The 18791-nt window shown below is 38.0% G+C and overlaps 1 protein-coding gene across 1 annotated transcript; it reads right to left on the reverse strand.

Moving 5' to 3' along the window:
• Nucleotides 1-12252: 12252 nt before the first annotated feature.
• LOC102877168 (elongation factor 1-beta-like) lies at nucleotides 12253-12929 on the reverse strand. Its single transcript, XM_006878878.1, has 2 exons — nucleotides 12770-12929; nucleotides 12253-12674 (listed from the first exon to the last, which is right to left on the reverse strand). Exons 1-2 carry the CDS (start codon nucleotides 12927-12929, stop codon nucleotides 12253-12255), a joined length of 582 nt encoding a protein of 193 aa, XP_006878940.1.
• Between the last annotated feature and the right edge of the window lie 5862 nt (nucleotides 12930-18791).

An 18791-nucleotide genomic window follows, 5' to 3' on the forward strand; every position in this document is an offset into this window, starting at 1 on the left:
TAACCCCATGTGTTGTAGAGCAGAACTGTGTTTCACTGTCAATCTTTTGGTTAGTAGTCAAACACTTCACTGTTTATTTTCAGGGCTCCTATTTTCTTCATTAGAACCCTAAATAGTACCTAACATTTAAAAAAAAAAAGACTGCTAGTACATCTGTTCTGACTCCTGGTGACCCTCCATTAGGCTGCAGAGGTTCTAAATCATCATAAGAGATCACTCATCTTTCTCTACATGGATTCTAACCTACAACCTTTACAAAAGCAATCCTGCATATAGTACAAAATATTGTCTATCGCTGTTGATGTTATTTGTCATCAAGTTGCCTTTGATTCACAGCCACCTTCTGCACAAAAGCTCTGAACCCAGCCTGGAGCCAATCTTACTGCCTCCCACACACCTATCCCTCTTACTAATGGTGTCAATCCACCTCATCCACTGTCTTCCTCTCCTGTGCTATCCCTCTATCGTTCCAAGCATGATGTTCTTCTCCAAGGACCGGTCCCTCCTGGCAACATGCTCAAAGTATGAAAGACAAGCTTCAAAATCCCTGCCTCCAAGGAGAAGCTTGGTTTTACCCTCTCCAGGACAGATCTGTTTGTTCTTTTTGCAGTTCATGGTATGTTCAATACGTTTCTCCAGCACTACAACTCAAAGGCATCAATTCTTGTATCATCCTTAGCTTTCTGGTGTATAACAAGTAATTGCAAAGACCAAGGCCTGGACCCAGATCTCTAGACTGACATCATTGCTCTTTAGCAACCTGGAGAGGTCCTTGACAACAGATTTTCCCAATACAATTCACTTTTTTATTTCCTCACTACTGGTGCCAAGAGTGTTGATTGTGGAAATGAGTGAACTGAAATTATTAACAATCTCAATCCCTTCTCCATCTATCATGGTGCTGTTTTGTTTTCTTGATGTCGAGCTTCAATCCACATTGGAGAGTACAGTCCTTGACCTTCTGCAGCAAATACTTCAGGACTTCCTCAGTTTTAGCAAGCAAGGAAGTATCATCTGCTTGAATCTTCCTCCAAGCTTGATGTCACATTTCCTCCTCATGGAGTCCAGCCTCCCAAATAATCTTTTCCACATATAGATTAAAAATATATGGAGAAAGGACACAATCTGGACATTTTTTTTAAGTTTTTCTGGTAATCTTTAATTGCACTCCTTTCTTGATTTTGAACCATGTAGTATTTTCTTGCTCTGTGTTTTGATGTCTGCCTCCTAGTACAAGTTTAGGCTTCACATGAACACAATCAAGTGTCTTGGGATTCTCATTCTCCTCAAGGTTAACTACAATTTGCTGTGATTCAGTCAAATGCCTTTGTGTAGTCGATGAAACAAATATAGACATTCCAATGATACTCACTGCTTTCATCCAAGATCCATCTGACATTGGTTATTACGTCCCTTCTAAACTCAGCTTGCCCCTCTGAAGTTCTCTGTTGATGTACTGTTCCAGTAGTTTTTAAAAAATCTTCTGCAGGATTTTGCCTGCATGTGATGTTAGTGATATTGTTTGATAATTTCCATACTCTGTCAGATCACCTTTTTTTGGAATGCAAATAAAAATATCTCTTCCAGTCAGGAGGCCAGGTAGTTGTCTTCTAGATTTCATGACACAGTCTTATGAGCACATCTAAGGCTGCATCTGTTTGCTGAAATATGTCAACTAGTACTCCATCATTCCTAGGGCCTTGATTTTTGCTTATTCCTTCAGAGCAGTTGGAACAGTCTCCTTCATCACTACTGACTCTTGATCCTAAGTTGTTTAATGAAATCTTCTGTGTCAGACAGTTCTTTCTGGAATACTAACTCAGTGTATTCCTTCAATCTTCTTTTGCTGTATCCTGGATCATTGCCACTCAAGGCTTGAATATGTTCTTCAGTTCCTTCACCTTAAGAAATGCTGAGTTCATCCGTTTTAATTTTCCAACTCCAGCTCTTTGTACATTTCATTATAACATTTTGCTTTGCCTTTCTGAGCTTCCCTTTGAAACTTCCATTCAGCTCCTCAGCTTTCAAATTTCTTTCCTTTGTTTTGGCTTCTAGGCATTCTAGTGCAATATTCAATCTCTTCAGACATTCATCTCAGTCTTCTCTTCTTCCTCTGTCTTTGTAATGATCTCTTACATTCTTCATGGATGATATTCTTGATATCCTTCCACAGCTTGTCTGGTCTCCATTTATTTGTGTTCAAGGCCTCAAACCTGTTCTTATGACGGTTTTTTAAAATTAGGTTCGATAAATCCAAGGTTAAATTTTGGTTCTTGTGGATTTGTTCTAATTTTCATCAGAACTTTTTGTTCTAATTTTCAGTCTGAATTTGCATATGAGCAGTTGGTCAACATCTGGCCCAGTTTTCACAGCTGATATTGTGCTTCTCCAATGAGTCTCTCCCAGATATAAACAATCTGATTCCTGTGCAGACCATCAGGTGTTTAGTCACCATTTGTGGTTCTTATACAAGGTATTTGCAATGATACCTCTGTGAATGTAAAATATCTTTTATCTGCTTCATGATATGTAATAGTGACCATGCTATATCAGAGCTGGTTTTTTTAATGATGCTAAGGAGACCCAACAGAGTGTGAAAATTATCAAATAATATCACACACTAACAAAATTCTGCTGAAGATTATCCAGAAAATACTTGAACAGTACATTGACAAAGAATTACCAGAAATACAGGCTGGGTTTAGAAGAGGTCAAAGAAAAAAAAAAAGAAGAGGTCATGGCAATAGGGACATCATTGCCAATGTCAGGATGGATCTTGACAGAAAGCAGAGAGTGCCAGAAGAATGTCTATGTATGTTTCATTGACTGTGCAAAGGCATTTGACTGTGTCAACCACAATAAATTGTGGCTAACCTTGAGGAAAATGGGAATCTCAGAATACTTAGTCGTGCTTATATGACATCTATACTTGGGCCAAGAAGCAGCCCTCAGAACAGAGCAAGGAAAAACTGCATGGTTCAAACTCAGGGAAGGAGTATGTCAGGGATGCATCCTGTCCCCACACCCTTTCAATCTGTATGCAGAACAGATCATTCAGGAAGCAAGGCTTTATGAAGAGAAATGTGGTATCAGGATTAGAGGAAGACTCATTAACCTACAATATGCAGGTGATACAACCTTGCTTGCTGAAACTGAAGAGGACCTGAAGCACTTGCTGCAAAAGGTCAAGAACTGTAGTCTTCAATAGGGATTGAAGCTCAACATCAAGAAAGCAAAGATTCTCACCACTGGGCCAACTGGCAGCACCATATTAGATGGAGAAGAGATTGAGGTTGTTAGCAATTACAGCTTGCTCAGCTCCACAATCTTAACAGCAGCAGTCAGGAAATCAAAAAGCAAATTGCACTGGAAAAACCTGCTGTCATGGACCTCTCCAGAGTGCTGAAGAGCAACAATGTCAGTCTAGATACAAAGGTGCACCTAATCCAGGCCATGGTCTTCTCAATTACTTTTTATGTTTCAGAGAGTTGGACAATGACTAAGGATGACAGAATAGATGCCTTTGGGTTGTGGTGCTGGAGAACAGTCTTGAATATACCATGGGCTGCCAAGAAAAATAGGTCTGTCTTGGAGAGGGTGAAACCAAATCTCTCCTTGGAGGCTAGGATTTTGAAGCTCCGCCTCACTTACTTTGGGCACGTGGCCAGGAGAGATTGGTCCTTGGAGAAGGACATCATGCTCAGAAGGATGGACAGACAGCACAGGAGCGGGAGACCCCAGATGGCAGGGATTGATATAGTAACTGGGGCAATAAGGGTTGGTGTGTTGCAATTAGTGAGACTGGCTCAGGACAGGGAAGAATTCAAAGGTGCTGTACATAGAGTCACTATACATTGCAGGTAACTAAATGGCAGATAACAACAGTAAAATACTATGACAGGTTTGGAAGCAAAGTGGCATCTACCACTTCCTAAATAACATGCCTCCGGAAACTCTATGAACTTTGATAAATGTCAATAGTTGTAAAGAGGCTTCAGGCCTTTTGTTCATAGGGTCACTATGAGTTATGCTCGACTAGAAGGCAATAAACAACAACATTCTAGAATGTTTTCTTTCCAGATGATGATTGAGAAATACATTTTTTTAAAAAAAGGTGCAATGTACCACAACAGTAACAGAATTTTGCTATATTCTAAGGTTTTGTTTGGTCCTTTTCTTCCCCCCCACCCCAATGGAGTGTGTTGGAGTATTATGGTTATTTTTGCTCTATTCTTTTTGTTCTGATGACTGCAGAACCTGGAAAAGCTGCTGTTGCTATTGTTTTAGCTGTTGCTGCTGTTGATGTGTAGCACACTAAAATTGGTCTTTTAATATATATATATATATACACACACACATAAATACAAGTTGAATTTTTGGAAACTTTCATTGTGCTCTCAACTTTGGAGAAAGTATTCCAGTTGTACCATGTTGATTTGGCATTTTACAGTAATTAACAGTCATATAAGTCTAGAAATGTTAATTTTCCCCCCTTTGAACAGAGGTAATACATTGTTTTAAGTATGTAATGTTTTATCTACATGGGTTTGATAACAACTAATATTCTATTTAAAAAACAAAACAAAAAGGTCTTTGAAATTAATAAATCACTGATTTATTATTCTATCATTTTATTTCCAGCCTCATTTCTGTCACCAACTCCATGTTTTCTGACAACTGATCCTTCTTCTCTGTTCACAACTTCTGCATTCCAGTCACCCATTATTATAAATGCATCTTGGTTGCATGTTCGATCAATTTCCAACTTCAGAAGTTGATGCATAGCACACTAAACCTGGTCTTTATATATATATGTATGTATATATATATATTTCCTTCTCTTCTGAGTTTTGGTGCATATATTTGAATGATAGTGGTATTAACAGCACTTACTTGTATGCATATGGATATTATTTCTTGTCACTAACAACATTTTAAGATGGATCTAGAAATAGTCTTTTTAACTATTAATGTGACCCCATTTTTCCTCACCTTTCCATCTCCAGTGTAGTAGCTCATATGACTGATTCAAAATGCCCCATGTCAAGCCATCCAAGCTCATCAATGCCTAGTATGTCAATATTTATGCATTCCATTTCTTCCTTAACAACGTCCAATTTTCCTACATTCATACTTCTCACATTCCACATTATAATCACTGGTGACTGTTTGTAACTGTTCCTCCTCCTAGTGTTTCCCAATATGAGTGTGCAGCTTCCAATGCCATATCTGCTAATCTACTCTAAGTGTGCTCTACTGTCAGAGCGAATTCACAGCTGAACCTCCAGCAGGTTTTCAGACTCATCAGAGAGCCTATGTGCAACAGAATGAAACTCTACCCAATTCCATCTTCATAATCTTTGCTTTGCTTAAGACCATTGTTACAGGCATCAGATTTAGGCTCCATGTCCCAGATAGATTAGTTTCTTAGTTCATTACTCTGTATTTTGTATATGTCCAGGAGACTGCACCCAAGTTCACAGTGAAGCAGTGCTTACTTAGGTCTTCTTTTTATGTATAGTTTTAATGAGACAAAAAGGAAAACTCAAGGTAGAACACTCTCACTAAAACAAAAATTTTACTTGTATCTCAGTGGATACATCTCTCACAAAAATAAATAAAACACAAGTAGATTTTATCCCTGCCTAGAAACGGTGTCATTGGGGTTTTCTCAACTGTTGGAATACTGGCTCTCATCTAACAGTCACAGAGCAGCTTGGACTGCACACAGTGATACAAGGACTGAACTAGTCACCTGGTTCAGGTTACTTTCCCCTTCTCTGAAGCATATCATTTTTCTTTATTAAAGAAATGCAGAATGTCCAAGCTAAAAAAGCATCAGAGAGTCAAAATATCATGCTTTATTTCCCTAGTTTTAGATTTTCCTTTACCTTGTTAAAAAGAAAAACTTTGCACTAGTCTAACCTACAACATTCAAAAAAGAAAAATTCTTATGTCTACAGTTATTTCTGGGATCTATACAACGGCCTTCTTCATTTCAAACTGTTATCACACCTCTCTCCTTTTATCTTCCTAAACATCCTCTTGGGATTCTTATCTGATAACATTTAAAGGATACAAATAAATACTAATGGTTAAATTTGGGGAGGGGTAGAAAGGAAAGAATTATGACAGAAATTTTCCTTTTGGTCAGCTGGCTTATCTTGAAACCCTTTACTCTTCTGCCACAAGTTAGTCTTTATTCTCAGACCCACAAAAGACTCTCAGATGCAAAACAACAGACGCTCATGAGTCCCTTGTTGATCTGTAACTGCAAGAGATTTAGTTAGTCTTTCCAACAGAGTATCTTAAAAGCACACTATTGAAAATGACTCTAAGAGGTCATCTCCTGTACTGCACCAACAAAAAGAGCTAAGCTTAATATCACTGAAAGACATCACTGTTGCCATAGTTCTTAAAATTTTTATGGGACAAGAGTTTCTCACAAACACAATCCTGTATTGGTTTCAGCAGTACTGAGGCTGAGTGAAGATCTGTAACACTAGCAAACTGATCAATACTCCATGAAGCACAAAAATGCTGTAAAGATGGCTACATCACAAGAAACAACTGGCTGAGAGAATTAAGACATTGCTCATAATTCCCAGTCAAAAGGCTTCACCCCTCCAGGACATTTAATCAAATTAAGAGTCAGAAATTATCATAGTTTTTATTAGCATCACTTAATTTAAAAAAGCACCCATCTAATGCAAATACAGTATCTACAAGGTAGGCTTTGCTTGACTAAAAGAAAATCCTATCCTTTTTAACTGCTGGATAGATTGTAAAGTTTTACTACTGTTGTTTTTAAAGCTCTAAGTGCAAAACTATCCATGCCAGATAGCATATAAATGGGCTAATTAGCCTGAATTTTCATTTTTCCTTGCACTCACACCACTATCATGGCCTCAAGATAGGCTTAGGCCAACGGTGTATGGTCAGAAATAACTATAAACTGGTCTGTCCCAAACAAATGTTATTGAAAAAATCCTCTATAGGTGCTTTCTATGTTTCTGTCCTCTGGTGCTCGTATAGTTCTGCTCTAATGCCCTCATTTTCATAATTCACATTTCCCTTCTACAACCATGGATGCATGTAAAACAGGCAGAGGGTTTGTGTTATTCTCCTTTATTTTACAGATGTAACACAAGGTAATTGTTTGGAACCAATGTTTTTACAATGAAAGTAAGTATTAAACTGCCTTCCACAAAGACCTGGTGACTGCTCTGTAAAGATCATGGAATTAAAACTATTGAAATTATCAATTTTTAGAACAGTAACAGATTGTAAAGATCATTACTTAACAGAGATTAAGTGATTTTCCCAATGCCACCAATGTAACTCAAAGGGAAAACCAGGCCAGAATAAGACTTTGCAAATGGTAAGAGCAATTTCTATACCCTTATACCTTAGAGACGTGTTCCGTTCCACACCACCACAATAAAGTTAGGTACACAAATGTTTGGTTTCCCAGTGCATATAAAATGGCTCCACAGCCAACTAAGCACACAAAAATAAATTTTAAAATGTATTGGCAAGATAAAAAAAATAAATTTACGCTCATGTTATACACATACTGAGTATATAATCACATTATTTAAAGTTTGAAATGTTTTCATAATGAATCTTACCAGAATATGACACAGATAAATGCTGTGGGGAAAATATGGCACAAATAAACCTGCTCGATGCAGGATTGACACAAACTTTACATCTCTAATTTAAAAAAATCATTTTACGTGCAAAGTACAATAAAACAAGTATGCTTATATTCTGAGATTTAAATAAAATTCTGATACGTAGATGGTCATCAATATCTTTTAACAGATAAGTCAGTGTAAACCCAGGGGGGTTCAGGAAAGGAAAGATAGAGAGATAGAACAGTAGGATTAAAGCCACTGACAAAGTTTTTTATTTCATCACATACTGATTTTCAATAATAACCAAGTTGATGCTTATTTCACCACAAGACTTTGGGAAAATGCAGTTTTGTCTTCAAATTTCAATATAATTTCTTCAATCATAATGTTTTGAACTATCTTTTCATCCAACAACTTTTTATTCAGTATAACAACATGCAAAGGAGTGTGCTAAATTCTACTGACACAAAGTATCAGCTTTTATGCTAACATTCTCATTGAAAACACACAATGAATGGTGGTTTATAGGTTAGCATATTTTTCTGACCAAGAATTTCTGCACAGTTCTTAAAACTCCATTACTGTCCTTATATAACTCTCTGCCAGATTAACTAGCCAATATGCTTAATAAGCATTTAATTAACTACTCTTAAGATGATTTTTTTTGTAGTCTTCGCCAGCAACACTGTTCTAAACTAAATAAACCCAGTCCAACAGCTGCAAATCAATTCTGAATCACAGTGACCTTATAGGAAACAGATTGCCTTGGCCTGTTCCCAAAGAGTGGTTGGTGGGCTCCTAGCACAGATCTTTCAGTAGAGGAGGGACAGGAAAGAAGACAAGAAAATATGCAACAATGAAAAAATTTTATATATTTCATTTTCTGTTAAAATTTTAAAAAAAGAAACAATTGAAAATACCATAACTTGGAACAAACATACCTTAATCTAAAGACATCATTGCTCTTTATCACTTTGCCAAGGTCCTTGACAGCAGATTTTCCCAGTAAAACACATCCTTTGATTTCGTGACTGTGGCTACGAAGGGTATTGACTGTGAAGTAAAGTAAAAGAAAGTGACAGCTTCAATATCCTTGATACCAAAAGTCAAGAAACCAAAAGATGTATTGCTTTGGGTCAGAGATCTCTCTGAAGTGCTGAAGATCAAAGATGCACATTTAAAACCTAAGGTGCACTTGATCCAAGCCATGGTCTTTTCAATTACCTGATATGCATCTGAACAATGACTATGATGACAGAAAAACAACTGATGCCTTTGGGTTGTGGTCTTAGAGAAGAATACAGAACATCCCATGGAGACCAAAATAGTAAAGAAGTACATCACAGGACACTCGTTGGAAAGCAAGGATGGTGAAACTTCACCTTACATACTTTGGGCATATTGTTAGTATGGGAGTAGTCCTTGAAAAAGGACATCATGCTTGGAAACGCTGAGGGGAAGAGAGAAAGACCCTCAACAAGGTGAACTGACGCAGTGACTATATAAGGATCTCAAATATGTTGAGGATGGTGAGGATGGCACAGGACAGGACCAGATTTAGATATGTTATTCATAAGGTCACTATGAGTCATAGTCGACACTACGGCACATAACAATAACAACAACTATCATGATGTTGCCTATTGGTTCAGTGGTGAGGATTTTTATTTTCTTAATGTTAAATGTAATCCATATTGAAGGCTGTATATTGTCTTGGGTATTCTGCACTAAGAGCTTTGAATTAAAATTGAAGATGAAGAAAATTAAACTGAGACTATAAGAACCAAAATATAACCTTGAATCTATCCCAATTGATTTTCAAACCAACTTCAGAATAGATGTGATGCTCTCTAAATACCAATGACCAGATGAGTGGGATAACATCAAGGACATCATCCAGAAAGAAAGGAAAAGATCATTAAAAAGATAGGAAAGAAAGAAAAAGTCAAAATGGGTGTCAGAAGAGACACTGAAGCTTGCATTAGATGTAGAGAGACTGGGGGGGGGGGTGTGGAGATTAAATGCAGAATACAGATGAGCACCAGACTCAGTCACTCACTGATGTTGAGTCAGTTCTTACCTACAAAGACCCTCTAATAGGTTTCTAAGACTGGAAATTACAGTGGGAAGAGATTGCTCACTTCTCAAGAAGTCCCTGATGGATTCACACCACTAGACATGTTAGTTTAGCAGTGCAACTTCAGGCCCATGGTTCAAACCCACTCGATGAAAGAAAGATGTTACAGTCTACTCCCATGAATATTAATGCCCTTAGAAATTCAGAAGACAGTTCTGCTCGATCTACAAGGTCACACTATATGTTGGAATGAACTTTACAGCACTGAGGGGTTTTGGTTCATTGGCTGTTTTCCTTTCTTTTTCTCACTTCTCAAATGCTCTATCATGTTTGTTTCTGAAGGAGACCAAATTAAGAAAAATCAAGTGCAGTAGTATCTTAGAAAACATAACACTAAACAAAGCACCTACATGATATATAAGAGAGGCTAGCATAATTAGAATTTAAAGAACACCACAAAATCTGATAATACAGTTTGGACTTTATCCTCTATGTTTTGGCTTTTCAAATCAGTGAAGTAAGGATATACTAATCCATATGCTCAGACAACCAGCTAATTATTTAGTGGAAATATTAACTCATATCCCTTACTACACCTCTGCAGATGTTAAAAATGTGAGCTTTCTAAACAGAGAAACCGTATTATTGCACCGAAAGAATAACTCTTCAACTTTCCACTAGCAGTAAGAAGAAAAAAAAAGAATGAGGGCATGGAATCAAGAGAAACTGTGGAAATGGGAGCCAGAAGACTTTTAATCTGATTTCACATGGTGACCGGAATAGAGAGGAATTTCAAAGGGCTGACAAATTAAACAACCTGTACATTTGTCTTGAATGACAAATTAAACAACCTGTATGTACATCATCATCCTCTAATCATCTCACTCTCATGCTCAAAAACCCTCCATGACTCTATGCTATCTTATCAAATGAAGTTTTTAAAAACCTCTACGTCAGCATTCAAGACCATCATGTGATAATTAGAATGCTAACCTTCCATTCTCATTGTCAGTGCTCCCTCTTGTTTCTCTTGCATTCATACCAACCTTTGCATTGTATTACACACACTTATACACTCTCACTTCCACAAAACGCTGTCCTTTCTGTATCCCTGTCTAGGCCTGTGCTAGCTCCCCTCCTGAGAGCTTTCCCTTTTTTACTAACTAAACTGGACCCAGCATGGATGGAGTAGTGTATTCTGATCCACAAGCTAACAAACTGAAACCGAAGTTTTAGTTCATGTAAATGGCTAGCTTTCCCAGAGACCCAAATCTAAACCAATTGATTCTCCCAGAAATATTAACCTAAAGTAGGCAATCTAGACCTGACTGATCAATTTAAAGTGGTTCCAATTTTCTCCTTGATCTCACAATGTTGTCATTATTGTTAGGTGTTACTGAGTCAATTCTGAACCAACCAGCTGCTCTGAGGAAGAGAGATGTAGCAGTGCGCTATCACGATCACACTCTACGGGGTAATTCTCCTCTGTTCTGTATGATCACCATGCGTTAGAATTGACTTGCTAAAAATGGGCATTCCTTTTTAATTACCTGCTTACCTGTCTTTACTGTCTTTCTGCTTGTTAAAAAAATATTATACCAATAACAAATATTGGTTGAAGTTTATATATGACTTTCTAATCAGGGTAACATTTCCACTGTTGTTGTTGTTGTTGATTGCCGTAGAGTCGAGCATGACTCATAGCAACACTATGAACAAAAGGCCTGACACCTTTCTATAACTACTGACATTTATCAAAGTTTATAGAGTTAGGAGTCAAAATTGTTCCAAAGATGACAAAACCCCCAGAGACTCTTACACCACATAATCAATTCTGCCATTGAAAGAGGGGGCATATATAACAATATTTTTACTAATATATTATTTATAGGTTGTTGTGTGTCATTGAGTTTGCACTGACCCATAGCTGACCCTCTGGTAGGTTTTCAGAGGCAATTAATTTCATAGGAAGATACTGGTCATCCTTCTCCTGTGTAGCATTTGGTGGATTCGAACCCCATACCTTTGGGATTGCAGCATAGTTTCTTACCACTATGCCACCAGAACTCTCCATTATTTATATAAGTATAAATAACATTTTAACAACTTTTAGAACAGAATTTAACCAATAATAAATTACAAAAAGCACAGCTTTTAGTGAGACTCTGGAGTTCCTCGTTCTCCAAAGTGCCTGTAGGTATATAATTCGCCAAAAAAGGTCCAATGATGAAAGCCAAAGAGTCTCCACTAAACTGCTTATTGGACTACTGTTTCGCTTAGAAGTTAATTTACATTGCTTTTGACCCCACTATGACTCACAGTGACCCCACAGCACAGGTAGAATGTTCAATGGTTTTCTCAGGCTGTAATTTTCAAGTCAAGTATATCAGAGATGGTGGCAATGACACAGGGTAGGACAAGTTTCACATCTGTTGTTCACAGGGTCACTTTGAGTCATAATCAGCTCAATGCACCTAACACCAAGAAAAATCCTTTTTTTTCCTTTAAATTTTTATTGATGGATGCAAATGGACTTCAGATTTTGTTGAAAGCAGCCACATCCATGGACTGCATATAGTCTCCAAAAGCAGTTATCTGTTCTTCCAGCTTATCTGGGCCAACATGTTCATCTTTGGCTATACACTGTATTTGAAGCTTCTCAATTCCATATCTCACTGGTACGAGCTTGGAAGTGCCCCAGACCAAGCCGTCTGCCTGAATACTTCTGACACACTCTTCTAATTTTGCCATGTCAGTTTCATCATGCCAAAGCTTCACATCTAGTAAGATTGAAAACTTGGCAACAAGGGCAGGTTTTTTGGCTTTCTTTGATTCATATTGTGCAAGACAGTCTTCTCTTAGCTTCTTTGCTTCCTCACTTTTCTCATCATCAGCAGATCCGAAGAAATCAATGTCACTGTCATCTCTACTGTCTGCAGCTCCATTTCCAGTGGTGTCTTCCACATTAGCAGGGCTTTACTTGCCCAACACTTTCTTCACCTCTGGCAGGCTGCCTTTTCCTTCTTGTAAGACCTGATGTGATTATACTAACATAGGGCATGACACAGGTTAGCAGTTGGGGGTCTACAGATGGTTTCAAACACAGCCACATTTGCTTGAGATGGCACATACACCTCAATGTAGCTCTTGTCGGCCAAGTAGTCATTGAGGTCCTGGAGGCCAGTGGTGGTCTTGAGGTCTCCGAAGCCCATGATGTCTGCTGTACATGGAGCTAGGTGGCAGCGGAGGCCAAGAAGAGGGTAGGAAGTTTGCCCTGAGTACTCAAAGATGGGGTGGGGAGAGAGGCAAGAAAAATCTTTATAGAAACAGACCACTCATCTTTGGTTTTAATCCACCAGGTATTTACCTTTTGGTTAACACCTAACCATTGTACAATCATTGTTGTGTGTGCTGTTGAGCGAGAACCAATCTTCCAGCAGGTTTTCAGTGGCAGTTAATAACAAGGGAGGAGATTTTCCATCCTTCTCCTATGAAGCAGCTTTTGGTTTCAAACCTTAAGCCTTTGGGATTGCAACACAGCTTCATCCCACTAAGCCACCAGAACTCCCTAGGCTTCTTAAAGATCACTTTAAGAAACTAGTTTCTTCAAGGTACAAGGCCCAAAATGACACAAAGAGCAAATGGCCTTGGTGAGACACCCCAGTGCCACAGACCTCAGAAATCTGCATAATAAGAGGTTTGAAACGGTGGTTTGTGAGTTTACACTGCATTTCAGAACACTTACATCTGGCTCTCAGTCCACAGAGTCTTTGGTCCATGAACTGAAAAATAAAACTAATGAGCAAATTTAGTATTATTAAAATGTTCTTTTTTTTAACATTAGGTAGTAACATCAACCTTAGGCAAAACTGTAACAGTAAATTGCATAACTTGGGTATGAACCTGCTGTAGCACTTGCCTTCGATAAGTCTCCTTCTCCTACCTCCCAGACCTGACAGGCGCTTCTAAGAACATCCTGTCCCTTAGTCTTAAATATCATCTTTTTAAGAACTTGCTTTTTTCTTCCAGAAATTGAAAACAAAAACATAACACAAAACTTTCATTCTTAGCTACAGTCCCTACAAAACTTGAGCAATGAGAACTAGATGATGGAGTTCTAAGATAGCGCTTTCCCAGGGTCTGGAGCAAAGCCAAGCAGGAGAGAAAACAGGGTCTGAAAAGCCAAACAAACAGATCTAGCACAGAGGAAGAACCAATAATGACTTGAAACATAAACACAGATCAATAGAGAATTTCACAAGGAAAAAGATCTAATAGTGGAGAGCTTTGACTACACTCTGGTCAAATGGAGTTCATATTTGTCCTTTCGTCTCCATCACCCCAGGGATGGAGCTGACACTCTGATACTTGATAAGTGCCATCTAGTCAACTCACAATGACTCCATGTACAACAGAACAAATTACTGTCGTCCTCACAATCTCTGCTGAACTGTTACTGAATGGTCTAAATCCCCACCTAAACCATCTGATTAGGGCTCCATATGCCCACTTATCCAACAGACTATTGCAAGAGCTTTGAAATCACCTTCCAGAAGTCAATGTCAAAGGCTGTAAATCACACAGAATATTGTCCATTTTTCTCTCTTGGAGCTGTTTGTGGATTTGAACCACCAGAAAGGCATCACTGTTAGGCCAATAGTGCAGCTCCTTACAGAATACACCACCAGTGACATTAAACAGCAGTTTAAAGAAATGGGAATCAAACTGGAGGCCATGGTGGCATAGATATCCACTATCATCCCATAATAAGTTTTGCCACCACCTTCCATACTCCCTTGAACCACTCTCCCTATCTTGAAGTTGTGTGCATGCACAAAGGAGAAAGGAAATTTCCAGTCAGCCAACTGAAGCTTTGCAAACACCACACCTCCTTTTAGTCCTGAAAAATACCCCCACCATAAAAAAAAAAAAAAAACACCTAGAAAAACTGAGCATGTGTTGCTTGAAAACACACACTTCTGTTCCTCCCATTCCTTGTGTATTCTCCTCCTGAAAGATTTTGTTTGGGGGTGGTTTTTGGCAGCGGGGGCGAGGGGAGGGAAGAGGTGGTTTCTAATAAATGTATACCTTTCCTTTCACACAAATGTCTAACATTCTAATCATTATTTAGACTCAGCATCTAGCAACACTATAACTCAACTTTTGGTCATACAATAGAACTTTATATGGTCATCTGTAGCATCAGAGAGAATTACACTCCTTAAAGCAATCAACAATAACAGAACAAAAGAGTAACATTTGCCACGTGCTAAACAGGGAGTTCTGGTGGCCTAGTGGGTAAGGAGTTACACTTCCAATCCAAAGGCAGGTGGTTCAAATCCACTAGGTGCTGTGCATGAGATAGATGGGCAATCACTTCCTAGGTGATTTACAACCTCTGGAAATCTATGAGTCATTTATGAACCAAGACTGTACCTCTGACAGTATGAATCCATCAGCTGCTACAACGGAGAAAAATGGGAAGTCTCCTCCCATGTGATCTTATAGCCTCTGGAAGCCCAGTGGAGGTCAGCAATTAATTGATTCTGACCCTAATCTAAGATTTGAAAGTAGGTAGGAAGAGATAGGAGAGAATAACAAATGAAATCAAGACACACAGAGCAGAAGTGGGAAGAGTATTGTTGCAATATGGGTATTGTGATCAATGTTGTAAAACATAATATGGATGAATTATTGAATATAAAACCAATATGCTCTGTAAACTTACTCAAATCATAAAAAAGAGTAATTTTTTTTTTTTACATTCAGCATTGGAAATGCCATAGGGGTCCCTAACTCTGTCCTGTAGGGTCATTAGGAAGCAGAATGGCCTCAATAACCATAAGTTTGATTTATTTGGTTTTCCCGCATCATATTTCTAGCTTCTGTGTAACATATTTCTTTTCTATGTAACAGATGGTGGAAATCTTTATTGTGAAGGCCTCAAAATATTCCCATTCAAGAAAAGTGGCTATTACTCAGTCTCCCCTGCTTAGGGATTGGAACACCCAGGGTAGGGTGAAGGCAGAGGAGGTTTGCATAGAGGACAAGGTAGAAAATAGAAAGCAAACCCGAAGGGCACTAACAAGACTAGAGTGAACTCCTAGAGGAATTACAAGTAACCCCTACCAGGAACCTGGAGAAATAATTCATATAGAAAAAGAAACGACTTGTTTGAAATTCATTCACACTGGCAAGGTCAATAAAAAAAAAATTTCAACGTAAATAACAAGAGACCTTAAATGTCTCTTTTCTGAATGCCGACACATTGGGGGCAGAAACCAGAGATTTCTGTAGTAGTCAATGTTGCCTCTTAAGTGAAGCTTCTTACCACAAGGCCACCAGAGCTCCCTTATCACAAAAGAACAGATATTAAGGGGAAGCCTGAGAATGCAAATGGCGGCCAGTGACATCCTCCAGCAAGAGATGTTTAAAGGTTTATTATTATTATTGATGTTGTTGTTTGTTGTTGACTGAATGGGCTTTGGGGAAATGATAATATCTAAGCACCTTAACTTTCCAGTTGAAGCAAAATTTAACATGATTAATCTGCCTTGTCTCCTTCATAGAAGCATCTTCACCTTTACACCAACTCATTGGTGGGCAAGCCAGAGACAATTATTCACAGGCAAATAGGAAACAATAGTGGTAGAACCTTAGTACCGTTGGGCTTAATGCTATTTCTGTCTCTATAAAATCTTCAATAATTTGTTTACCACTCCTAAATTCAACAATAGTGTGAAGATGCAATTCCACTTATGTTAATGTGTTCTGCCTTCTCTCATATCAGATTCTGAATAAAAAATCAGGCAAATACTCTGTTTTGAAAATATATAAGATGTGAACTTGCTGGAGGTAAAAAGGGAAAAAAAGCCCTCCAAATGCAATATCCTATCAACCGTATTTTTTTAAACTTAATAACTTAAGTGAACTGTTAGTGAAATTACAACCTGCTTGTGACACAATAAATTTACAACAAAATTCATTCTATAAATTATTCAATTCTGTGACTGCAGTCAAGGAGAGAAATATCAGCACAAGCAGGTGATTAGCATGTGAAAGGAAAAACCCATCTCCCAGTGAAACAATCACTGTCAAAGCTTCTTACTGGAGTTTTGTAAAAATTACCATTAAGAACACACATTTAAGGCTTTGTAGTTTCTATAAAAGGGCTAAGTATTTGATTTACATTAGATTCATTTGTTCTTTCTTCAACTGTCTTTTTCTCCTACAAACCATAACTGCCTCAATAAATGCTTGCTCAATCAAGTGTGCATTAAAACAAAAGAATTTAACTTCAATAAAAGTGATGAATCAGGGCCAGAAGTTAACTTTTCTTCCTCTGTATGTCTTGCAACCAGGTAAGCAAAAGCAGAAATTAACATTCAGTGTTCCACAAGAGAATGCTTTGTGTGGTGGGTAATATATGTAGATATTTGGAGGTGGGGGAGAGACAAAACAAAGTACACTGTTAAGTCAGACTTCAACCAAACCAAATTTGTGGGCACTTTCTATGAGAAGCATCTCTGTGCAAATCCAACTGTCAATTTTGCATCAACTCTAGGCATATACTGCATTTATAGTAGAAAATACACAGTCCTAGGATAAACTGGTTTCCTGAAATCTGGGAAACAAATCCTTAACTTTTGCATCTTCAGCAAGCTACAAGATCTTGACCACAGTTTTATTCTAACTTTATCAGATCTCCATGAATTGTGATTGATTGAACTGCAACTGAAGAGAAAACTAGGCTAGCTGATTTTCAACAAATCAAAGCAGCACGTGTTATCACATCACCAAACAAAGTAGCTGCCTAATTTAGTAATATGTGTACTGTTTTAATGGCAGCAGAAATGTCTTGCTATTTGTACACCATCAAGTCAGAACCAACCCAAGACTGACCTTCTAGTGGTTTTTCAGAGGCAGTTAATTGCAAGGGAGAAGACCAGCCATCCTTCTCCTGCAGAGCAGAAGGTGGATCTGAAACGTGTGCCTTCAGGACTACAGCACAGCTTCTTGCCCTTAGGCCATCAATGCTCCCTAAAAATGCCTCAGAATCTGTTTTTCTTTGGGGATTGCTCTTTTTCTTAGAATGAATATATGGTTGACAGCATACTGGCCTCCCATGCCTCTTAAAATATGGAAGAAGGAAGCAAAAGAGTAAAAGAGTTATGTGATATGAGAAAGATCAATGCCAGCTTTGACTTTAGTTGGTGTGAGGGCATCTATATTCTGGAAAGATAAGAAAACTAATGGTCTTCTGGACTTTTCAAAAGGAACCTGTCCTGCTGACATGTTGGTCAGCATATCAGTACATTAAGCTCCACTGATCAGCCTTCTGATTCTAGAACTGTAAGATAGTGAAAGTATATTGTTTTATGTAGTGGAATTTGTGCTAACTTGTTAAAGTAGCAACAGAGAATTAATATAGACTATTTAAACAATATTCTCTATTTTGTAAACGTGTGTTGCAATGAATTATTAACAATGAAGTTATTACTTTGTTAACAGCAGCAATAAGAAACTAATACAGACCATTTAAATAATATTCTGTATTTTGAAAAGTAACATGGTGGGGAGAAAGAAAATTGAAAATTGTTAACTTTTATTAATTAAAGGGTTAAACACTGCTGCTAACTGAAGTTTGATAGTTCAAACCTACTCACTGGGAGGAGAAAGACTTGGAGATCTGCTCTCATAAAGATTGAAGCGTTTAAAACCTTACGAGACAGTTCCAGATCTACTGTTATATGGGGTCACTATCAAGTCTAAAAGTTGACACCACCTAACAACAGTTAATAAAGGAAATCAGAAAACAAAAAGCTTAAGAGTTAAGTTTCTATAACTCCCCATGAAACTGCAAACGAAGAAAAATATTGGGTAATTGTAATTGTTATTTCCATTTTCTCATTCATAGAAAGGTTCTTTCTTTTCTTTCCCTCCCTCCCTCCCTCCCTCCCTCTCTCCCTCCCTCCCTTCTTTCTCTTTCTTTCTTTCTTTCTTTCTTTCTTTCTTTCTTTCTTTCTTTCTTTCTTTCTTTCTTTCTTTCTTTCTTTCTCTCTCTCTCTTTCTCT

This window comes from Elephantulus edwardii, unplaced genomic scaffold (assembly GCF_000299155.1).
Source record: "Elephantulus edwardii isolate Elephantulus edwardi_28Jun2011 unplaced genomic scaffold, EleEdw1.0 scaffold00001, whole genome shotgun sequence".
Taxonomy (NCBI): Eukaryota; Metazoa; Chordata; class Mammalia; order Macroscelidea; family Macroscelididae; genus Elephantulus; species Elephantulus edwardii.